This window comes from Leucopleurus acutus (genome assembly GCF_964270905.1).
Source record: "Leucopleurus acutus genome assembly, chromosome: 12".
NCBI lineage: Eukaryota > Metazoa > Chordata > Mammalia > Artiodactyla > Delphinidae > Leucopleurus > Leucopleurus acutus.
Genome location: NC_139154.1, coordinates 52,707,859 through 52,733,084, shown reverse-complemented (window position 1 = coordinate 52,733,084; position 25,226 = coordinate 52,707,859). Strand labels below are relative to the sequence as shown.

The following is a 25,226-nucleotide window of genomic DNA, read 5'->3' as shown; positions in this document are numbered from 1 at the left end:
TAGACAATAAACAATATTTATGTGAAAAATGATAACACAAATAAAATATAAATAATTGGTAGGTGCAAAATGACATCTCATTATGTTAATTGTGTTTTTATTTCTGTGGGTGTTTCCAGAACACATCTCCTATTTGTAACAGTAATTGAATAAAGACGCTATTCTTTCTGATCTCTTTGTCAGTCCTGAAGATGCACTCAGGAAGAATATTACATGATCTATCTTTTTATCAAGTCAGCAATTCAAATCTGAGTCCCTTCAGAAGAAGGAAAGTTCAGCTCTGTTCCACTAGAAATTATCTCCTGTTGGAATTTTCTTATATGCTGAGAATATGTAATACATTAAGATTTTATTCAAGAATCAAAAGTACATTTATATTTCCTATATTACCTGAAAGCATTTTTCCCCTTAGTGCAATTTGTTGCCCCTAATTTCTTCAATGATATGTCTAATTTTTTTGCCTATTGAACATGAATGTTCTTTTATACAAGCTTGCTTTTCATTAAACTCTCTGGTTTTTATGGTTGAAAAGGAAAAAATATTGGTCTCCTGCCATCACCTACTCGGGCTTACCCTCCTGGTCAGAAAGCAGAGAGATCTGTCAAGATCATTGTGAAGAAACACGGAGTAGATCTAAGTGGCGACCAAAATATAACTCTTTCCGCTTTGATGACTGGGTGTAGACTATGCTATCCAATGTAGTTACTAGTAAGTAGCTATATGTGTCTATTTAATGCAAATTTAAATAAACAAAGACTAAATAAAATTTAAAATTCAGTCGCACAGTAATTTAAATAAACAAAAACTAAATAAAATGTAAAATTCAGTCGCACAGTCACGCTAGCCACATTTCAAGTGCTCAATAGCCACACGTGACTAATGGCTCCACTACTGGACAGAGCAAATATAGAACATGTTTATCATCTCACAAAATTCTACTGTACAGCACTAGTCTAAACAGAGATATTCTGCTAAGAATGAATACTGGATGAATGAATAAGCAGCATGGTTTTCACTTAACTACTTGGTAAGAGAGGAGTATGGTAGTCCACACTCAGGGAGATACCATGGCTAGTAATAAGAACATCTTACAGTTACATAGCAGCACACTTTTCAAATTTTAAAATATTTTTATGTCTGTGCCTTATGTGACTTTATTCAGTCTTTTTCATGAGCCTTTTAAAGAATTAAAGTATCAATATCTTAATTTTACAGCTGAAGAAATGTCACCTCCAAAAGGCTAGTCCTGTGATCTTGCAGTGGTCTCTAGGCCTTTCTAAGTGACTAGAACTAGACTTAGAGGTTGTCTCCATAGGGAGGATGTAGAAGCCAAGAAAACAGATGAGACCCCAGAGGGCGAGAGAGAGACTCGCTGACCGGCCACGTAGACAGGGATGTGGTAACATTCCAGCTGAGGTTAGCAGTAGAGATCTGCATGGGACAGAGAGAAAGGGGACCTGGGGTACGATCCTGGGGGTCTGAGTGCCTGATGGTGTAATTCAGACCAGAGATGCCTCAGGGTCTTCGGGAGGAGGTATCCACTTGGATGAGTCAAGAAAGATTTGAAAACCAGGAGCAGCCTAGCCCAAGAGGAAAAGTAGTGCAGACAGTGTCTGAGAGTACAACACCAGGGAGGCACTTCTCCGAGCTGGCATGGACTGCCTGGGAGAGTTAGATCTTGGCAAGGCAGACACAGAAATGAGACAGCTTCTTCAGGGAACCTCACTGTGAGAGGTGAGAGAGCTTAAACTGAATACAGATGACTATTTTGCAGTGATACTCTTCAGAAAATACCAAATTCTATGGGAGATAAAATGTGCTACTCCTTTGAGTGTTGACAGCAGAATGGCTAAAAATAGTAGCTAACATTTATTGAGCTATTACTTTGTATGAAATACTATACACGAGTTCTCATTACAACTTCATAAGTAAGATACTGTTCTCAACTCCATTGTACAGACAAGGAACCAGTGGTGTACTACAGCTGGTTCTTACTGTTTTGTGAGAACTCACTGTTGAATTTTTATGATTTTTGTTAGCCAGTTGACATACATTGTTAGCTTGAATTTGGCCTCGGTGGGAATATTTATAACATGCAGATTGGTACGTGTTATGAATTCAGGCGTTTACCCCCAGAGAGGCAGTGTGTTCAACATTTATCAGCACAGCATTGAAATAGGCTCAAAGAGGTTTAGCAACTTGCCAAGGTTACACAGATGGTAATGGCAGATCGTACGCCAGTCTCCCTACTTGAAAGCGCATCGTCTTACCCCTATTACCTTAGTGGGGATGCTTTTATATCAAGGACAAGATTGCTCACTTTACTTTGTTATCAAAGAAAAAACGTCTTGCTCACCAAGGACTCTGGGGTCAGGAATGAGGGTCTTTACAGCTTTTCTTGAGGGCCTGGAATTCAAGCATTTGGCATCTCCATAACTCAAGATAGGTCCAAAGGGGAAAAAAAAAAAGCATGAACCTAATGCCCTGGCAACATAATGCTGATATGCACATTTTGTATAAATGAATAAATATGTATATTTCTCCCCCATCCCCTCAGTGGATTTCATAAAGGAGAACAGTCAAATTCTCATTCAAAGGATGGGAATGACTGTTATAAAGCAAATTTTGGATGAGCTATTTGTATGGAATGTTCTGAATGACAATGAAGTAAACATCATTTGCTGTGAGAAGGTCGAGCAGGATGCTGCGAGAGGGATCATTCACATGATTTTGAAGAAGGGTTCAGAAGCCTGTAACCTGTTCCTTAAATCCCTTGAAAAGTGGAACTATCCTCTGTTTCAGGACTTGCATGGACTTAGTAAGTATTAGTTTTCTTTTAGCTGTTCTACAAATAGAATAAATCATGAAGAAGATCCATAATCCCCATGACAGAACCTCTGCTCTCCTCCCTCCAATGCTCTCATATCACTGGGCATTGGGCTTTGGTTATGTTGAGGAAAAGCTCAGACACTCTCAGGAAAACAAAACAAAACAAAAAACTCCCACTAGGTCACTTGATGGTGAAGCCAAATAAGTAACTCCAGGGTAAGGGAATAAATGATTTAGCACAGGCTGACTTCAGAATCAAACTGGACAGTGAAGGCACTTAAGAAGCCAAGGCAGTAGGCAGTAGTAGTTGTCAACATTCCTTAGTCTGATGAGGACCATCTGTGGACAAGTGGCCCCCAGACTACCTACTCTGTAATCCAAGCACCATGGTAAAGAGAGCCAGACTGACTAAAGAAGCATGATTCTGCTTTTCATGAAATATTAATTTAGTTTTTCTTTCTTTAAATTAGTCAATTCTTTCCTGACAGATTTTAATCAAGGTTAAGGCTTGATTGGCTGAAAGTTACCCCTGACCATCATTCTCAACCATATCCCCACTATTCTCATGCACTTTCCTTAACCCAAACTCTGGCTCCTCTCCTTTCCAATCAGCTGCTACAAAATTTGGTGGTGGAAAGGAAGAAACACAAGGCAAAAGGGCAAGTAGGGTAAAGGGTAACAGGAAAAAGCAGGAGTAAATATTTGGAACCCTTTCTGCCAGCTCAGAACTGGGGAAGGAAAAGAAAGTCACCAAGGGAAGATTCTCAGCCTCACTCCTCCTTCCTCCTCCTGAACTCTAGGTTCTGGGGAGACACAGAATTGGATCCTCTTCAATTTCACCTCTTCTCTAACAGGTCTTTTTTATCAGATGTCAGAAGAAGACTTAGATGGTTTGGCTCAGGATTTAAAGGACTTATACCATACCCCATCTTTTCTGAACTACTATCCACTGGGTGAAGATATTGACATTATTTTTAATTTGAAAAGCACCTTCACAGAACCGGTTCTATGGAGGAAGGACCAACACCATCACCGTCTGGAGCAGCTGACCCTGAGTGGCCTGCTGGACACTCTTCAGAGCCCCTGCATCATCGAAGGGGAACCGGGCAAAGGGAAGTCCACTTTGCTGCAGCGAATTGCCATGCTCTGGGCCTCTGGAGAGTGCCAGGCTCTGACCAAGTTCAAATTAGTTTTATTTCTCCGTCTGAGCAGGGCCCAGGGTGGACTCTTCAAAACCCTGTGTGACCAACTCTTGGATATACCTGACACAATCAGGAAGCAGACTTTCATGGCCATGCTACTGAAGCTACGGCAGAGGGTTCTTTTTCTCCTTGATGGCTACAATGAATTCAAGGCCCAGAACTGCCCAGAAATCGAAGCCCTAATAAAGGAAAACCACCGCTTCAAGAATATGGTCATCGTCACCACCACCACGGAGTGCCTGAGGTACATCAGGCAGTTTGGTGCGCTGATTGCCGAGGTGGGGGACATGACCGAGGACAGTGCCCAGGCTCTCATCCAGGAAGTGCTGATAAAGGAGCTCGCTGAAGGCTTGTTGCTCCAAATTCAGAAATCCAGGTGCTTGAGGAATCTGATGAAGACCCCTCTCTTTGTGGTCATCACTTGTGCAATCCAGATGGGGAAAAGTGAGTTCCACTCTAACACACAAACCACACTGTTCTGTGCTTTCTACGATCTGCTAGTAAATAAAAACAAGCACAAACGTAAAGGGGTGGCTCCAAGTGAGGTCACTCGGAGCCTGGACCACTGTGGAGACCTAGCTCTGGAGGGCGTGTTCTCCCACAGGTTTGATTTTGAACCGGATGACTTGTCCAGTGTGAACGAGGATGTTCTGCTGACAACGGGACTCCTCTGTAAATACACAGCTCAACGGTTCAAGCCGAAGTATAAGTTCTTTCATAAATCATTCCAGGAGTACACAGCAGGACGCAGACTCAGCAGTTTATTGACGTCTGAAGAGCCAGCAGAGGTGACCAAGGGGAATGGTCACTTGCAGAAAATGGTTTCCATTTCAGACATTACATCCAAGTACAGCAACCTGCTCCTGTATACGTGTGGGTCATCTGCCGAAGCCACCCGGACTGTTCTGAAACACCTGGCATCAGTGTATCAACATGGCAGCCTCGGTGGGCTTTTAGTCACCAAGAGGCCTCTCTGGAGGCAGGAATCTATGCAAAATGTGAAAAGCACCACTGTGCAAGAAATTCTGAAAGCCATAAACATCAACTCCTTTACAGAGTGTGGCATCAATTTATTCTGTGAGAGTATATCCACATCAAACCTGAGAGAAGAATTTGAAGCTTTCTTTCATGGTAAAAGCCTACATATCAACTCAGAGAACATCCCTGATTACTTATTTGACTTCTTTGAAAACTTGCCTAATTGTGCAAGTGCTCTGGACTTTGTTAAACTAGACCTGTACGGGGGAGCTGTGGCTTCTCAGGATAAGACCACAGAAGACGCAAGCAGGGTCCACATGCAAGAGTCCTCAGGAACCTACATTCCCAGCAGGGCTGTGTCTTTGTTCTTCAACTGGAAGCAGGAATTCAAGACATTGGAGGTTACACTCCGGGATTTCTGCAAGTTGAATAAGCAAGATATCACATACCTAGGGAAAATATTCAGCTCTGCTAAAAGCCTCAGGTTGTACATTAAGAGATGTGCCGGCATGGCTGGAAGCCTCAGTTCGGTCCTCAGCACCTTTAAGGACATTCACTCCATCATAGTGGAAGCCAGTCCCCTCACCTTAGAAGACGAGCGGCATATCACATCTGTGACAAACCTGCACACCTTAAGTATTCACAACCTAGAGACTCAACAGCTACCAGGTATTGTGAACATTAGCAGTTTAAGCTATAATTAAACCTGGCTAGTTACTGTGGAAATATTAGATATTATTTGTTTTGCTTGAAATTTTCTAATAGTTTCTACTAGTGTCAGGACTTGGAAGGGAAGTGGAAGGGCTTGGGAGAGACTTCCATGTCAGGGGAAGGCTGTCAGATTGGGAGGCCCTAGGAAGGATTCCCAGAGCTGAAGCTCTGTAGTCTGACTGAATAGCTATGTAGTATATATATGGTAAAGTGTGTGTTTGTATGTTTGTCTGTGTTTGTATACAGTAGGTTAAGCTTGTCTTCTGTGAACCCTCCCTCTTGTCAGCATCTCTGTCTTAACCCAACATTCACTGCTTTCCTGCCAAGTAGCACCCCTCCTTCTTTGAAGTCTGGGAGGAAATCCCACCATAAACTAATCACCTGCAGAAGCTGGTGGCTAACTGTGTCACTAGATTCTCATCTAGGAAATTGCAGCACATCCAGCCCCAGCCCCACCCCAAATATCATTCATTTTGAAGGAAGATTTTGGGAACAGTTTTTGTCGAACATGAAGAAATTCCAGACTTCAGACACATACATGTGGGGTCAATCTTTCTGGGTAAAGGGGAGTTTTCCCCAGAGTCACAATAACACTAAAGGTGAGTGTCTCCCTTACCTGTGTAGTCCAGCCACACCTGTGTAGATCAGTCCTGTTGCCCAGAGCAGGGGCTGCTGAGTTCTGTGAAGCTATGGGCCGGCAGGAGCCTTGTTCTATGTGACTGTAATCTGATATTCATTTTCATCCACAAGTGGCTTCCCATTAGGCTCTGCCTCACTTGTCACCCTGTAGAGGACACTTTCTATCATTTTAAGAATCTAGAACCTTTTGTACAGATAAGCTTTGCAACCTCCTACTCAATGCAGGAAGACCTTTTATAAGATTCTGGATAGTCACTCAGACTTTATTAGACTGCGTTCTGTGTTAGGAGGCTTTACCATCTTCTCTTGATGGCCATTTGTTTGTGCTGATATTGCAAACCGGTCACTTACATGCTGAATTTGACCTACATATAATTAAAAATTTTCTTTTTAATGTTTGCCAATATTTTGTTCTTAATATTTTAAATTTATTTTTTTAGTAATATATTTACATGGTCCAATTTATAAAACAATCTATGATGAAAAGTCTCCTTCCGTTCTCTCTCCCCTAGCTATGACTCTTCTCCCTAAAGGAGATGCCACCATTTTGAAATTGGGAAATATCATGTGAAAATACAGGTTTCTCATTCCTCTTGAAAATTATAGATTTGACAACTGCAGTTGGTAACAACTGGCTAGAGCTTCATGATCTGCTCCTACACTCTTTGGAAAGACACATAATCTCCAGTTGGGCACAAAGCCCATCTGTTCTACTTCTTATAATAACATCATCTCCCTGGCCCTCTTTGACATTTGAGTTTGCAATCAGCACTTATTTTTTCTTATAGCTAGAATCTAGTCACTACTGAAAGACATGTCGGTTATTTCCAGTTTGGGCAATTATAGATAGAACTACTATAAACATTCTTATGAAAGTTTTTAATGTGAAAATAAGTTTTCAATTCACTTGGGTAAATATGTAGGATTAGCGTTGCTGAGCCATATGACAAGTGCTTGTTTAACTTTTTAGGAAACTTCCAAACTATTTTCCACTTTGTACATTTTACATTTTCAGTAGCAATACATGAGAATTTTAGTTGCTCTGCATTCTCACTTAATGCTAAGCATTTAGTATTATTTCTGTTTTTCTTTTTGTCATTTTACAATAAGAAAAAAAAAACCAGACAATACCAAGTGCTGATGAGGATGTGGAGCAACTGGAACTCTGTGTATGGTGTTATATCATCAGAGTTGGCTAATAAAAGTTGAAAATTCTTCATGTGCTTGTTTGCAACTTAGTGAAATGTCTCTTCAAGTTTTTACCCAGTTTTTAAAAAGTATTTATTTATATTTTTATTTTGGCTGTGCCAGGTCTTAGTTGCAGCACGTGAGATCTTCGTTGTGGCATGTGGGATCTTTAGTTGTGGCATGCAGGCTCTTAGTTGCAGCATGCAGACTTCTTAGTTGTGGCTTGTGGACTCTTAGTTGTGGCATGCATGCAGGATCTAGTTCCCTGACCAGGGATCGAACCTGGGCCCCCTGCATTGGGAGCATGGAGTCTTACCCACTGGACCAACAGGGAAGTTCCTACCCATTTTTAATTGGGTCAATTTGTTTTCTTAATGTTGAGTTTTACATCTTTTTTTAAAAATATATTCATGATACAAGTCCTTTGTGAGATAAGTGATTTGAAAATATCTTCTCCCAATCTGTAGCTAGTCTTTTCATTCTTTAACAGTGTCTTTCATAGAACAAAAGTTTTACATTTTGTTGCTGTCCATTTTTTTTCTTTATAAATCATGCTTTTGGTGTCATGTCTAAGAACTCTTCGCATAACCCCAGGTCATGATGATTTTTTTCCTATATTTTCTTTTAAAGTTTTATGTTTTACATTTAGATCTATGATCCATTTTGAGTTAACATTTGTGTAAGGTGTGAAGTTTAGATCAAGGTTCATTTTTCTTCCCTATGCATATCCAGTTGTTCTGTTTATTGAAATGACTATTCTTTCATGTTTGAATAGCCTTTATATCTTTGCCCAAATTTTTTGGCTATAGTTGTATGGGTGTATTTCTGGATACTATTTTCCATTGATCTTTCATTTGTCAATACCCTTGTCTATCCCTTGCAAATACTACATTGTCTTAGTAACTTTTACTTTATAGTAAGTCATAAAATTGGGTAGTGTTATTTCTCCAACTTTCTTCTTCTTTTTCAATATAATTTTAAAATATTCTAGTTCCTTTGTCCTTCCATATAAATTTTAGAATCACATTTATTTTTGTTTTTTTTTTTTTGGCTGCATCACACGGCCTGTGGGATCTTAGTTCCCCAACCAGGGATTGAACCTGAGCCCTTAGCAGTGAAATCACAGAGTCCTAACCATTGGACTGCCAGGAAATTCCCAAGAATCACATTGTTTATATCGTCAAAAACTCTTCTTGGGATCTTGGTTGGAATTACGTTAAATCTATAGAACAATTTAGGGAGAATTGACATTGTTATTATGTTGAATCTATGACCATGGTTTCCCTTTCCATTTGTTTAGATTTTCCTTGATTTCTTTTTTCACCATTTTGTACTTTTCATCATGTTGATTGTGTATATGTTTTTTAGATTTATACCTGTTTCATTCATTTGGTAATTTAAAAAATGGTAATTTAAAAATGGTAATTTAAAAAAATTTGGTTACCAATTATTTATTGTTACTACAGAAATACAGTTGATTTTTGTGTGTTGATCTTGTACTCTATACCTTTGATAAACTTATTTCATGTCCCTTCCAAAAAGATTATTTTCATTTCTTCCTTTCCAATTTTGTATTCCTTTTATTTATTCATTTTTTAAAATAAATTTATTTCATTATCTTTGGCTGCGTTGGGTCTTTGTTGCTGCGCGCGGGCTTTCTCTAGTTGCAGCGAGCAGGAGCTACTGTTGGTTGTGGTGTGCAGACTTCTCATTGCGATGGCTTCTCTTGTTGCAGAGCACAGGTTCTAGGTGAGCAGGCGGGCTCTAGAGTGCAGGCTCAGTAGTTGTGGTGCACAGGTTTAGTTGCTCTGCAGCATGTGGGATCTTCCCAGACCAGGGATCGAACCCATGTCCCCTGCATTGGCAGGCAGATTCTTAACCACTGCGCCACCAGGGAAGTCCCTGTATTCCTTTTATTTCATTTTCTTGCCTTACTGCACTGATTATGACTTGCAGTATAGTGTTGAAAAGGAGAGGTGAAAGTGAACATCCTCCCTTGTTCCTGATCCTAGGGAGTAAGCATTCAGACTTTCACCATGAAGTGTGATGCTAACTGTAGTTTTTTTGAAGGTGCCTTTTATCAGGTTGGGGAAGTTTCCTTCTATTCCTAGGTTGCTGAGGATTTTTATCATGAATGGTTATTGGATTGTATCAACAATTTTTGCTGTATCAATTTATATGATCATGTAGTTTTTCTTCCTTAGACTGTTAATATAGTGAAGTACATGGATTGATTTCCAAATATCAAAACAGTCCTGCATTCCCTGTATGAAGCTCACTTGGTGGTAGTATAATATTCTTTTTATATATGGCTGGACTCCTTGGTAATATTTTGTTGAGGATTTCATAAGTGATATTGGTTTGAAGTTTTCTTTTGTTTTATTCCCTTAGTCTGGGTTTCAGATTGGTTAATGGTAGTGTCATAAAATGAGTTGGGAAGTGTTGTCTGTATTTCTGTTTCCTGGAAATGATTGTGTAGAATTGGTGTTATTTCTTCTTTGAAAGTTTGGTAGAATTTTCAAGTCAAATTATCTGTGCCTGCAACTTTCTTTTTTGGAAAATTTTAAACTACAAATTCAATTTCCTTAGTTATACAGGACTATTCAGATTACTTATGTAATGCTGGGTAAATTTTACTAGTTTGTGCCTTTCAAGAAATTGTGCAATTTTGTCTATGTTGTCAAATTTATGCATGTAGATTTGTTCATATTATTCTCTATCCTTTTAACATCTGTGATTTCTGTAATGATATCTTCCCTTTCATTTCTGACATTGGTAATTTGTTATTCCTCATTTTTTCTTAGTCTTGCTAGAAATTTATCAATTTTATTGATCTTTTTAAAGATATAACTTTTAATTTCCATTGATTTTTCCCTATTGTTTCTGTTTGTGATTTGTTATTGATTTCTGCCCTTATCTTTATTATTTTATTGCTTTGTCTTGCATTGGGTTTATTTTGCTCTTCTCTCTCTAGTTTCTGAAGTAGTAAGCTTAGGTTGTTGATTTGAAAACTTTCCTTATTTCTAATATAAGCATTCAATGCTCTAAACCTCCCTTTAAGTAACTGTTAACTGGAGATTTTGATATATTTTAATTTCTGTATTTTTCAAAATATTATCTAATTTTCCTTGAGACTTCCTGTTTGATCCATGCTTGTTTAGAAGTGCGTTGTTTAACATCCAACTGTTTGGAGATTTCCCAGTTATCTTTCTGTTATTGTTTTCCATTGTAATTCCATTATATTTTTAAAACATGTTTTTAGCTAAGGAAGATCTCCATCTCTCACCAAAAAAATATATTTTTGTGTCAATTTCATGAGCATTTCTTGCCCATAGTGACAACTAAAATCTTTTGATTGGTAATAGAAATATAGTAAATGACAGCTGAACATAGTCCAATCCCTTTTCTTTGGCAGGTGGTCTGATTGACAGCTTAGGTAATTTGAAGAACCTTATGACGCTCATGCTGGATAATATTAAGATGAATGAGGAAGATGCTATAAAACTAGGTCAGATTTTTGTTTTCTCTAATATATTTACTAATACAAGTTTGATAATAAGAACAGCTAAGATGCTTTAACACTGGCTGTGTCTATACAAGGCAAGGATGCCTTTATGTACTTGGTGACTTAATGCATTTCCTTTCCTTTTTTTTTGCAGCTGAAGGTCTGACAAATCTGAAAAAGATGTGTTTACTTCGTTTGACCCACTTGTCTGACATAGGGGAGGGAATGGATTACATAGTCAAGTCTCTGTCAGCTGAACCCTGTGACCTTAAAGAAATCCAATTAGTCTCCTGCTGCCTGTCAGGAAATGCTGTGAAAACCCTAGGTAATTGCTGCCTGCATTATGAAAATAGTGTAAGAAAACACGCGATATTTTCATACTAAGGCATGCTAAGTCTCTCAAATGGAAATTTAATTTTTAGGGAAACTGGAAAAGATAATAAAGACTTCTAGGTAATATCTAACTTGTTTTTAATGACCTTCTTCATGACTGGAATGAAAATTTATTATGGACAAATAATAGGAGAGAATTTCAGGATAATTGAAGATGTTGTCATTTTAAGAAAAGGTAAAGAGGAAGAAAATAAGAAATAGGTGCTTGAAGCTTGGCACATATTCTGTTATATAATAACTGCTTAATAAAGATTTGGATGAATGGATAAAGAAGTGATTGAGAAGCAGAGAGAGAAGGATTTCCTTAAATGTTTTCAGGCTTTCCAAAGCTTACCTATTGCCCTGTAAAGAAGGAGTTAATGTGCATCAATATGAGTTGAGTCTTTTGAGTTCTTAAAGTGTGCATATACCAAGTATGGAGAAACCTTTGCATATTTAAGGATAAACTAGATATGTTCGATTCAGATTATTTTTTAATTTAGATTTTGGTAAAAAAGATGGTCTAGCCTTTTAAAAACAGAATACACAACTGCTAGGAGTCTGTAAAGTTTCCTAAGGAAACTATTTATATGCCAACATAAACCAAAAGCTAGAGAAACCCAGGATTAGAAAAGGCCAGATAAACAACGGAAAGCATGAGAATGATGACCATACTACTTTACTTCTCTACTTGCTCTGCAGCGAGAAAGGCTTAGAACTTAAAATAGCAGCTGTACCCTTTTTAAGAGGAGTTCTGCAGGTTTTTTATTTTAAACCAAATCCCAGAAGATATTTTATTATAAGAAAAAGGGTCATATGATTGCTTAAAATTAATAATAGTGGGCTTCCCTGGTGGCGCAGTGGTTGAGAGTCCGCCTGCCGATGCAGGGGACACGGGCTCGTGCCCCGGTCTAGGAAGATCCCACATGCCGCAGAGCAGCTGGACCCATGAGCCATGGCCGCTGAGCCTGCGCGTCCGGAGCCTGTGCTCCGCAACGGGAGAAGCCACAACAGTGAGAGGCCCGCGTACCACAAAATAAATAAATAAATAAATAAATAGCTAATATTATAACAAGAGTATATATTCATTAAAAAATTGACTATTTTTTAAAGGAGATTTTTCTCATTATTCTTGATAGGAAAAACTTCAACTAGATTAAACAACCATGATAAATATCTGAAATGAAAAGAATTAAGCAGTGATCAGCTAGAGTGATAGCATTTTATGATTAATGTTTACATGTAATATAGTTTTCCAAATTTTAACCTCAGTATATTCATGTCTTTGTCATTAAAATACATGTCTTGTAGATGGAGTTGGGTCTTGCTTTAAAAAAAAAATCTAGTCTTATTAATCTCTTTAACTGGAGTGTTTAATCCATTTACATTTAATGTAATTATTTATAGGACTAGATTTCCATCAGTCATTTTGCTATTTGTTTTCTATTTTTCTCATCTGTCTTTTTTTTTTTTTTTTTGCAGTACGCGGGCCTCTCACTGTTGTGGCCTCTCCCGTTGTGGAGCACAGGCTCCGGACGCGCAGGCTCAGCGGCCATGGCTCATGGGCCTAGCCGCTCCGTGGCATGTGGGATCTTCCCGGACCGGGGCACGAACCCGTGTCCCCTGCATCGGCAGGTGGACTCTCAACCACTGTGCCACCAGGGAAGCCCCTCATCTGTCTTTTTTTAATTTCTAAGTTTTTATTATTAGTATCACCACTATGACATTAACAAAATCATCTAAACTGAGTACACAAAGAACATCTCATCTCATCTGGTTTTTGTTCCTTTGTTTTTCCTTCATGATAGGGCATTTTAGAATTGTAAGCACCCTCACAGTTTATTTAGTTCACCTTCCTTATTCTAAAGATGAAGACACTGAGGCTTAGAGAAATGGAGTGACTTTACTAAAGTGACATAAAAACTATATTCCCGGATGCTTTAGGCTTTTTGTGAACTCAATATTTTTAGTCAGAACTTAGAACAAGGAAATATCTGTGCACTAGTCACAGTCGTGGCAATTGGGGGTTAAACCTATCCAGATACTTTTTGAAATAAATTAATCAAGTCAAATAATGGTTTGTATACTATCAACAAAGAAAACAAGGACTCAGAATTCTTCTAAGGATTTTTAAAAATGCATTTATAGTTCCCTGAGAGTCTTGTTGTTTTGGATTAAAAAAATTTTTTTTGCAGCTCAGAATCTTCACAACTTGGCCAAACTGAGCATTCTTGATTTATCTGAAAATCATCTGGAAAAGGATGGAAATGAAGCTCTTCGTGAACTAAGTAAGAATGACAATTTAGGGACTTCCCTGGTAGTCCAGTGGCTAAGACTCTGCACTTGCACTGCAGGGGGCGGTGCAGATTCAATTCCTGGTCAGGGAACTAAGATCCCACATGCAGCACTGTGTGGCCAAAAAAAAAAAAAAAAAACAAAACGAATTGACAACTTAGCCAAAATCAAATACTCAAATAGTCATCATTATCAGGTACTCAAATAGTCTTTTATCCACATATGCCTTACTAGATGGACCTTAAGTAAGTCATTTAGCCCTTCCTTAAACTGCCCTTGAGGAATACAGGCCCATGGTTTTTGAGTTACCAGTTTTCCCATACTCACTGCACCTGAGACTCCCACCTGCTTGTCTCTTTCTAGCGAGCTAGTGTCTGAGAGTGATATTCAAGACATATCTGCTTAAGTTACTGATAAGATTTTTTTTTAATTAATTTATTTTTGGCTGTGTTGGGTCTTCGTTGCTGTGCGTGGGCTTTCTCTAGCTGCAGCGAGTGGGGGCCACGCTTTGTTGTGGTGTGCGGGCTTCTCACTGCAGTGGCTTTTCTTGTTGCGGAGCACAGGCTTCAGTAGTTGTAGCACGTGGGCTCAGCAGTTGTGGTTCACGAGCTCTAGAGCACAGGCTCAGTAGTTGTGGAGCACAGGCCCAGCTGCTCCACGGCATGTGGGATTCTCCCGGACCAGGGCTTGAACCTGCGTCCCCTGCACCAGCAGGAGGATTCTTAACCACTGCGCCACCAAGGGAAGTCCCAGTGATAAGATTTTTAAGGTGTGATAATGCTACTGTGATTATGTTAGAATTAAAAAACCTGATACTTAACTGTCTGAGATTTGCTTCAAAATAATATAGAAGGGAAGGAATTTGATGACGATGAAGCAAGGTTGTCCATGATTCAGTTTGTTGAAAGTTGGCTTATTAGTACATATAATTTCATTATACTGTTCTGTATGTTTGTATATTCTTGAACACTTCCCGTAAAAATATTAACAAAAATCCCAAGTAGATCCTTATTGCACATTGAGCAGCCTGCAGAGATAAAAATCATTCCTTCTCCCACATCAATTTTGAGATGGATCCAATTCCTGAACTGCTCTCTGGTTCTTCAAGTTGACAGGCTGCACATCTTGGAACAGCTAAATGTGCTGATGCTGCCCTGGTGCAGTGATGAACGAGTCAGCTTGGACAGGCTGCTGGAGCAACTGAAGGGGGCCCCACAGCTCATCAAGCTTGGGCTGAGAAACTGGAGACTCACAGATGCAGAGGTTAGAATTCTAGGTAGGTATACGCACGGAACCAAGAGAAAAGAAGTTAGCCCTCACAAAGTTCTTCAGTTGGCTTGCTCTATTTAGTTAGTTAGCATCTTTATTTATTTATTTGCCTCCTCTTTTTTATATAAATATATTGAAAGAGGGTTCATACATGTTAAGGAGTAAAATGATTGAAAACCTGCCTTCAGGTTTTTAAGCATTTCACCTAACAATGTTAAAAGGAAAAACATTCACATTATCTGACAAGGTGTATTGTGTTAGGAATTGCTCTTCTAGTCTTAACTGTCTGAAATTCAGCAATGCCCTTCCAATCTTGGGAAATATTTTTACGTCACTTGTTGGGTATTCAAAACATGTAAAGGTAAGTGCAACTTTATGTAAATGGGGTCATGGAATATCTTTAAGTAGCTGTGATATAATCCAGGAGCAAACAGAGATACATAAATGACTGAAGACAATAGTTTCAGACAGTTGATGAAGGGTCTGAACGCTCTCTGTATTAGTTATCAATGTCTGTGTAAGATTACCCCAAAACTTAGTGGCTTAAAACAACTATAAACATTATCTCACGTTTTGGTGGGTCAGGAATTTGGAAGCAGCTTAGCTGGGTGGTTCTGGCTTAGGCTGTCATGACTGGGACTGCTGGAGACCTGCTTCCAAGGTGGCTCCTCATTTGGTTGGCAGGTTAATGCTGGGTGTTGGCTGGAGGCCTGTTTCTCATGCCTGGACCTCTCCATAGACTGCTTGCATGTCCTCATAACATGGCAGCTCACTTCCTCCAGAGCAAGAAATCCAAGGGAGAACCAATTAGAAGTTGCAGTATCTTTTATGACCTAGCCTTGGAAGACCATTTCTGGTCACCACTGCTGTGTCCTATGGGTTACCCAGGTCAGCCCAATCCACTGTGGGAGGGGACAACACAGAGGAGTGCATACTAGGAGATGAGAATTATTGGAGCCAACTTGAAGGCAGACTACCATATTACCTGAGGCAAAGGACTAGTGAAAACAGCCTTGACTGCCTTCATTTCCCTCATGGATTTTCTAGAATATATTCGTAGTATATATAACATAAAACTTACCATTTTAACCATTTTTAAGTCTACAGTTTTGTGGCATTCACATTCTTATGCAACCACCATCACCAACCATCTCCAGAACTTTTTCATTCTCCCTGGCTGAAACTCTACCCATTAAAGACTAACAACCCTCTTAAAAACGTTCTCTCTTAGAGATACGTATGTCTTTAAGTCCTTACGCTGCCCAAAGGGTTTTTTTTTAACATCTTTATTGGAGTATAATTGCTTTACAATGGTGTATTAGTTTCTGCTTTATTACAAAGTGAATCAGCTATACATACACATATATCCCCATATCTCCTTCTTGTGTCTCCCTCCCACCCTCCCTATCCCACCCCTCTAGGTGGTCACAAAGCACTGAGCTGATCTCCCTGTGTTATGCAGCTGCTTCCCACTTGCTACCCATTTTACATTTGGTAGTGTATATATGTCCATGCCACTCTCTCACTTTGTCCCAGCTTACCCCTTCCCCCTCCCCGGGTCCTCAGGTCCATTCTCTATGTCTGCGTCTTTAGTCCTCTCCTGCCCACAGGTTCTTTGGAACCTTTTTTTTTTTTTTAAGATTCCATATATATGCTAGCATACAGTATCTGATTTCTCTTTCTAACTTACTTCACTCTGTATGACAGTCTCTAGGTCCATCAGCCTCACTACAAATAACTCAATTTTGCTTCCTTTTATGGCTGAGTAATATTCCATTGTATATATGTGCCACATCTCCTTTATGCATTCATCTGTCCATGGACACTTAGGTTGCTTCCATGTCCTGGCTATTGTAAATAGAGCTGCAATGAACATTGTGGTACATGACTCTTTTTGAATTACGGTTTTATCAGGGGATATGCCCAGTAGCAGGATTGCGGTTGTATGGTAGTTCTATTTTTAATTTTTTAAGGAAACTCCATACTGTTCTCCATAGTGGCTGTATCAATTTACATTCCCACCCACAGTGCAAGAGGGTTCCCTTTTCTCCACACCCTCTCCAGCATTTATTGTTTCTAGATATTTTGATGATGGCCATTCTGACTCGTGTGAGATGATACCTCATTCTAGTTTTGATTTGCATTTCTCTAATGATTAGTGATGTTGAGCATCCTTTCATGTGTTTGTTGGCAATCTGTATATCTTCTTTGAAGAGAGGTCTATTTAGGTCCTCTGCCCATATTTGGATTGGGTTGTTTGTTTTTTTGATATTGAGCTGCATGAGCTTCTTGTAAATTTTGGAGATTAATCCTTCGTCAGCTGCTTCATTTGCAAATATTTTCTCCCATTCTGAGCGTCGTCTCTTCATCTTGTTTATGGCTTCCTTTGCTGTACAAAAGCTTTTAAGTTTCATTAGGTCCCATGTGTTTATTTTTGTTTTTATTTCCATTTCTCTAGGAGGTGGGTCAAAAAGGATCTTGCTTTGATTTATGTCATAGAGTGTTCTGCCTATGTTTTCCTCTAAGAGTTTGATAGTGTCTGGCCTTACATTTAGGTCTTTAATCCATTTTGAATTTATTTTTGTGTATGGTGTTAGGGAGTGTTCTAATTTCATTCTTTTACATGTAGCAGTCCAGTTTTCCCAGCACCACTTATTGAAAAGGCTGTATTCTCTCCATTGTATATTCTTGCCTCCTTTATCAAAAATAAGGTGACCATATGTGCATGGCTTTATCTCTGGGCTTCCTATCCTGTTCCATTGATCTATATTTCTGTTTCAGTGCCAGTATCATATTGACTTGATTACTGTAGCTTTGTAGTATAGTCTGAAGTCAAGGAGCCTGATTCCTCCAGCTCCATTTTTCTTTCTCAAGATTGCTTTGGCTATTTGGGGTCATTTGTGTTTCCATAAAAATTATGAATTTTTTTGTCCTAGTTCTGTGAAAAATGCCAGTGGTAGTTTGATAGGTATTGCATTGAATCTGTAGATTGCTTTGGGTAGTAGAGTCATTTTCACAATGTTGATTCTTCCAATCCAAGAACATGGTATATCTCTCCATCTGTTTGTATCACCTTTAATTTCTTTCAACAGTGTCTTATAGTTTTCTGCATACAGGTCTTTTGTCTCCTTAGGTAGGTTTATTCCTAGGTATTTTATTGTTTTTGTTGCAATGGTTAATGGGAGTGTTTCCTTAATTTCTCTTTCAGATTTTTGATCATTAGTGTATAGGAATGCCAGAGATTTCTGTGCATTAAGTTTGTATCCTGCTACTTTACCAGATACATTGATTAGCTCTAGTAGTTTTCTGGTAGCATCTTTAGGATTCTCTATGTATAATATCATGTCATCTGCAAACAGTGACAGCTTTACTTCTTCTTTTCTGATTTGGATTCCTTTTATTTCTTCGTCTTCTCTGACTGCTGTGACTAAAACTTCCAAAACTGTGTTGAATAATAGTGGTGAGAGTGGACAACCTTGTCTTGTTCCTGATCTTAGAGGAAATGGTTTCAGTTTTTCACCAGTGACAAAAATGTTGGCTGTGGGTTTCTCAGATATGGCCTTTATAATGTTGAGGTAAGTTCCCTCTATGCCTACTTTCTGGAGGGTTTTTATCACAAATGGGTGTTGAATTTTGTTGAAAGCTTTTTCTGCATCTATTCAGAAGATCATATAGTTTTTCTCCTTCAATTTGTTAATATGGTTTATCACACCGATTGGTGTGTATATAGAAGAATTCTTGCATTCCTGGGATAAGCCCCACTTGATCATGGTATATGATACTTTTAATGTGCTGTTGGACTCTGTTTGCTAGTATTTTGTTGAGGATTTTTGCATCTATGTTCATCAGTGATATTGGCCTGTAGTTTTCTTTGTGACATCTTTGTCCGGTTTTGATATCAGGGTGATGGTGGCCTCGTAGAATGAGTTTGGGAGTGTTCCTCCCTCTGCTATACTTTGGAAGAGTTTGAGAGAGATAGGTGTTAGCTATTCTCTAAATGTTTGACAGAATTCGCCTGTGAAGCCATCTGGTCCGGTCCTTTGTTTGTTGGAAGATTTTTAGTCACAGTCTCAATTTCAGTGCTTGTGATTGGTCTGTTTATACTTTCTATTTTTTCCTGGTTCAGTCTCAGAATGTTGTGCTTTTCTAAGAATTTGTCCATTTCTTCCAGGTTGTCCACTTTATTGGCATATAGTTGCTTGTAGTAATCTCTCATGATCCTTTGTATTTCTGCAGTGTCAGCTGTTACTTCTCCTTTTTCATTTCTAATTCTATTGATTTAAGTCTTCTGCCTTTTTTTTCTTGATGAGTCTAGCTAATGGTTATTCAATTTTGTTTATCTTCTCAAAGAACCAGCTTTTAGTTTTATGGATCTTTGCTATCGCTTCCTTCATTTCTTTTTCATTTATTTCTGATCTGATCTTTATGATTTCTTTCTTTCTGCAAACTTTGGGGGTTTTTTGTTCTTCTTTCTCTAATTGCTTTAGCTGTAAGGTTAGGTTGTTTGAGATGTTTTTTGTTTCTTGAAGTAGGATTGTATTGCTATAAACGTCCCTCTTAGAACTGCTTTTGCTGCATCCCATAGGTTTGGGTTGTCGTGTTTTCATTGCCATTTGTCTCTAAGTATTTTTTGATTTCCTCTTTGATTTCTTCAGTGATATCTTGGTTATTAAGCAGTGTATTATTTAGCCTCCACATGTTTGTATTTTTTACAGATTTTTTTCCAGTAATTGATATCTAGTCTCAGCATTGTGGTTGGAAAAGATACTTGATATGATTTCAATTTTCTTAAATTTACCAAAGCTTGACTTGTGACCCAAGATATGATCTATCCTGGAGGATGTTCCATAGGCACTTGAGAAGAAACTGTATTCTGTTGTTTTTGGATGGAATGGCCTATAAATGTCAACTAAGTCCATCTTATTTAATGTATCATTTAAAGCTTGTGTTTCCTTATTTATTTTCATTTTGGATGATCATTTTGGATGATCACCAAGATTTGGATGATCTTGGTGAAAGTGGGGTGTTGAAGTCCCCTACTATGATTGTGTTACTGTCAATTTCCCCTTTTATGGCTGTTAGCTTTTGCCTTATGTATTGATGTGCTCCTACGTTGGGTGAATAAATATTTACAATCATTATATCTTTTTCTTGGATTGATCCCTTGATCATTATGTAGTGTCCTTTTTCTCTTGTAATAGTCTTTATTTTAAAGTCTATCTTGTCTGATATGAGACTTGCTACTCCAGCTTTCTTTTGATTTCCCTTTGCATGGAATATCTTTTTCTAACCCCTCACTTTCAGTCTGTACGTGTCCCTAGGTCTGAAATGGGTCTCTTGTAGACAGCATATATACGGGTCTTGTTTTTGTATCCATTCAGTTAGTCTATGTCTTTTGGTGGGAGCATTTAATCCATTTACATTTAAGCTAATTATCCATATGTATGCTCCCATTACCATTTTCATAATTGTTTTGGGTTTGTTATTGTAGGTCTTTTCCTTCCCTTGTGTTTCCTGACCAGAGAAGTTCCTTTAGCATTTGTTGTAAAGCTGGTTTGGTGGTGGTGAATTCTCTTAGCTTTTGCTTGTCTGTAAAGGTTTTAATTTCTCCATGAAATCTGAATGAGATGCTTGCTGGGTAATCTTGGTTGTAGGTTTTTCTCCTTCATCACTTTAAATATGTCTTGCCACTCCCTTCTGGCTTGCAGAGTTTCTGCTGAAAGATCAGCTGTTAACCTTATGGGGATTCCCTTGTATGTTATTTGTTGTTTTTCCCTTGCTGATTTTAATATTTTTTCTTTGTATTTAATTTTTGATAATTTGATTAATATGTGTATTGGTGTGTTTCTCCTTGGATTTATCCTGTACGGGTCTCTCTGCGCTTCCTGGACTTGATTATTTCCTTTCCCATATAAGTTTTCAACTATAATCTCTTCAAATATTTTCTCAGTTCCTTTCTTTTCCTCTTCCTCTGGGACCCCTATAATTCGAATGTTGGTGCGTTTAATGTTGTTCCAGAAGTCTCTAAGACTGTCCTCAATTCTTTTCATTCTTTTTTCTTTATTCTGCTGTGCAGAAGTTATTTCCACTATTTTATATTCCAGGTCACGTATCCGCTCTGCCTCAGTTATTCTGCTATTGATTCCTTCTAGAGAATTTTTAATTTCATGGATTGTGTTGTTCATCATTGTTTGTTGCTGTTTAGTTCTTCTATGTCCTTGTTAAACGTTTCTTGTATTTTCTCCATTCTGTTTCTAAGATTTTGAATCATCTTTAGTATCATTCCTCTGAATTCTTTTTCAGGTAGACTGCCTATTTCCTCTTCATTTTTTTGGTCTGGTGGGTTTTTACCTTGCTCCTTCATCTGCTGTGTGTTTCTCTGTCTTCTCATTTTCCTTAGTTTACTGTGTTTGGGGTCTCCTTTTCACAGGCTGCAGGTACATAGTTCCTGTTGTTTTTGGTGTCTGTCCCCAGTGGCTAAGGTTGGTTCAGTGGGTTGTGTAGGCTTCCTGGTGTAGGGGACTGGTGTCTGTGTTCTGGTGGATGAGGCTGGATCTTGTCTTTCTGGTGGGCAGGACTGTGTCTGCAGGTGTGTTTTGGGGTGTCTGTGACCTTGTTATGATTTTAGGCAGCCTCTCTGCTAATGGGTAGGGCTGTGTTCCTGTCTTGCTGGTTGTTTGGCATGGGGCGTCCAGCATTGTAGCTTGCTGGTTGTTGAGTGGAGCTGGGTCTTGGCGTTGAGATGGAGATCTCTGGGAGAGCTTTTGCCATTTGATATTACATGGAGCTGGGAGGTCTCTGGTGGACGAATGTCCTGAACTCAGATCTCGCACCTCAGAGGCACAGGCCTGACAGCTGACTGGAGCACCAAGACCCTGTCAGCCACATGGCTGCTGGTCTTGCAGAGTCTCCTGGAGAGGCCTGCCCAATGGTTTTGCCTTTCTTAGTGGTGCTCCAAGTTATGGATCTTTCCTTCCCTTAATTTCTAACTCTACTTCCACCTCCTCTACCCCCTCACTTTTCTTAACCCACCAAATCATATCATCTTGGCTGTCATTCTTTCAGGCTTCCCTGCCATTCCGGTTGATGTTGGAAGCAGGTGCCTTCTGTGACAGACTAATTAGTTAGCTAATAATCCCTCTCAGGTAACCTCATACCTAAAGCAAGTTGGAAAGGATATGTCTTTTCTTCAAGGAGGCTGTTGGGGAGTGTGTAGAATTAGAATTACAGGTGGGGGAGGCATTTTTAGGTAAAGACCTTTTACCATCTTTGAAATCTTTAAGTAGGTAGTTGCTTAATTTGCCCACTTCTGAGGCTGGCCATTGAGACCAGAGAAGGAGATGGCGTGTTTATTAAGAACTAAGCTAGACAGTGATTTGCCATTTTACTTTAATAGCCTAGTGGCTAATCGCTTCCATATGTAAATGAGAAATTTAAACAGAAGACAGCTGACTCTTGGAAATTTAGCTGTTATGATGTACCCCAAAATGCAAGTGAAAAAAATGACTAAATGAACACTCAATAGTAGTCGCTAATTTGTTCTCAAAGTGTTTTTAAAAAGAATTTGTGGAATTATCATTATATATCTAATAAAACCTAACATTATTATCCCTGTTTTATAAAGAAACAGGGACATCAGAAGGTTCTCATACTGAAGCAGGGAGAGGGTTAGAGACAGAAGAGTTGATGAAAGGAGGGAGAGAGTGTAGGTGCTGGCATGGCTCCCCTCCAGCCATTTCCTCCACCTCCCAGAGGTATAAAAAGCAGTCTACTTGGGCTTGAGGCATAAGCTGAAGAGTGAAAGCCAAGCATTCTCTGCCTTTGGTCTCTAGCCAGGTGATAAGACTGCTATCTGTCAGGCCCCTCTAGAGGCTCTATCATTATGAAGTGGTTAGGTGCATTTGTTTTGGAGTCAGACAGACCTGCCCATCCCTTCTGCTTGATAGAGGTATGGTCTGCAGCAACGTGAAGTCTCTGAGCCTCAGTTTGCTCATCTGTCAAATGGGGAAAATTATGATGTCTACCATATGAGAGGTTATTGTGCTAATCCGTAATTGAGCTAATGCATATTAAGTAAGAAGTTCAACACTGACCCACTGTATATGCTCAATAAATGGTACCATGATCATTATCCTCTGGCGGGCTTCAAGGGGAACCAGATGTTAGGGTCATTTTCCTTTAAAAAAGATCTTCCTTGGCCTGCAAAATAAAATATAGCCCGCTCGCTTCTGATGTATAAGACCCTTTATAACAGAGTTTCAATACACCTTCCTCTCCACCTTCATCTTCTGCATGCCTCCCCACCTATGTGAGGTTCCATCCTCATGGAACTCTTGCTAGTTCCCAGAAATGCCTTTGTATATGCACTCCCTCTAGGAAGTCCTTCACCTCCTCCTATAGTCCTTTAAGACCAAGCTGACATATCTCCTTCTTGGTGAAACAGTCTCCTTATGCTCTCTCTTCTGCACCGCTACACATAACCTAGATGGTTGTTTTAAGCCTCTTGTCCTGAGTCTTCTGAACTTTTTTTGACTAGGACCCACATTTTATCTCATGATCCAGTACACACATACATATACATTTTTAAAGTTTCACAGAAAGTAATTATCTTTTGCTATGTGTGATACACTCTGTTATTTTCTATTCTTACTATCTATCCAATTTCACTTAAAACAAATGCTGATTGCAATCCATTAAATTCATCTCATGTTCCTCTAAAGGAGGGGATACCCTGAAGCTTAAGAAAAAGCACTTATCCAAAAAAGGAACCCTGTTTCACTGTTGGTAGGAATGTAAGTTGGTGCAGCCACTATGGAAAACGGTATGGAGGTTCCTTTAAAAACTAAAAATAGAGTTACCATATGATCCAGCAATCCTAGTCCTGGGCATATATCCTGAGAAAACTCTAATTCAAAAAGATACATGCACCCCAGTGTTCAGAGCACTATTTACAAAAGCCAAGACATGGAAACAACCTAAATGTTCATTGACAGATGAACGCATAAAGAAGATGTGGTGCATATATACAATGGAATATTACTTAGCCATAAAAAGCATGAAATAATGCCATTTGCAGCAACATGGATGGATCTAGAGATGATCATATTAAGTGAAGTAAGTCAGAGAAAGACAAATATCATATGATATCACTTATATGTGGAATCTAAAAAAATGATGCAAATACTTATTTACAGAATAGAAATAGACTCACAAACATAGAAAACAATCTTATGGTTACCAAAGGGGACAGCGGGGACAGAGGGAGAATTTGGGATTAACATATACACACTACTATACATAAAATAGATGGGCAAGAAGGACCTACTGTACAACACAGGGAACTATATTCAATATCTTGTAATAACATATAATGTTAAATAAGCTGAGAAAGAAAAAATATACATACATATAACAATCACTTTGGTGTACACCTGAAACTAACACAACATTGTAAATTAACTATACTTCAATTTTAAAAATGGTTATTAAAAGAACCCCCACTGCTCTAATCCATATCCTGGATCCAGGGCTTCTGTTTCCGTGGTCATTTCTGGCTCTGCATTTCTGCTCTTGTGTGACTCTAGATCTGTGTAATCTTGCCTCTTGCAGTGATTCCTTTCCCTATCCTCCAAGTCAGGGGTCCCCAACCCCCGGGCCTGCAGACCAGTACTGGTCCTTGGCCTGTTAGGAACTGGGCCGCACAGCAGGAGGCGAGGGGCGGGCCAGTGAGCAAAGCTTCATCCACCGCTCCCCATTACCGCCTGAGCCATCTCCACCCACCAACCCACACCCGCTCCCCTGTCCGTGGAAAAATTGTCTTCCACAAAACCAGTCCCTGATGCCATAAAGGTTGGGGACCGCTGCTCCAAGTGACTCAGATCGGTAGAACAGTCACTTATCCTTAATTTCTACTGGAAGGCCCCAGTATAATTATAGATGTAGCAGATTTACTGAATGCTTATAAGTAATTGGGAAGGGTGGGATTACATGATAGTTCTGAATAGCAGATTAAATTTAATATTGGCACTTCACCATTCCCAATGAGATGCAAGAACATTTCTGCCAATTCAGGCTCTAGTTGCCTGTCAACTGCCCTGTCTTCCTCCATCCCCATCTCTTACAGACCCCAGCAATCCAAAACAAACAAACAAACAAAAAATCCCTCCATGTTATTATGATGAGTAATTCAATTATATCTAGCACCCTAAGCCCAAGCTCAGTTCAGGACCTTCCTTCAC

The 25,226-nt window shown here is 39.1% G+C and overlaps 1 protein-coding gene across 1 annotated transcript in view; it reads left to right on the top strand.

Annotated features, from left to right (window-relative positions):
• Positions 1–1,510: 1,510 nt before the first annotated feature.
• Positions 1,511–25,226, top strand: part of NLRC4 (NLR family CARD domain containing 4) — a gene marked incomplete at its 5' end in the record, with an annotated part of 31,531 nt that continues 7,815 nt past the window's right edge. Inside the window, 7 exons of the mRNA XM_082851440.1 lie at positions 1,511–1,670; positions 2,558–2,818; positions 3,684–5,678; positions 10,963–11,055; positions 11,207–11,377; positions 13,620–13,712; positions 14,828–14,995. Of these exons, the coding sequence (XP_082707566.1) occupies positions 1,511–1,670; positions 2,558–2,818; positions 3,684–5,678; positions 10,963–11,055; positions 11,207–11,377; positions 13,620–13,712; positions 14,828–14,995 (2,941 nt within the window). The remainder of the gene's footprint in view (positions 1,671–2,557; positions 2,819–3,683; positions 5,679–10,962; positions 11,056–11,206; positions 11,378–13,619; positions 13,713–14,827; positions 14,996–25,226) is intronic.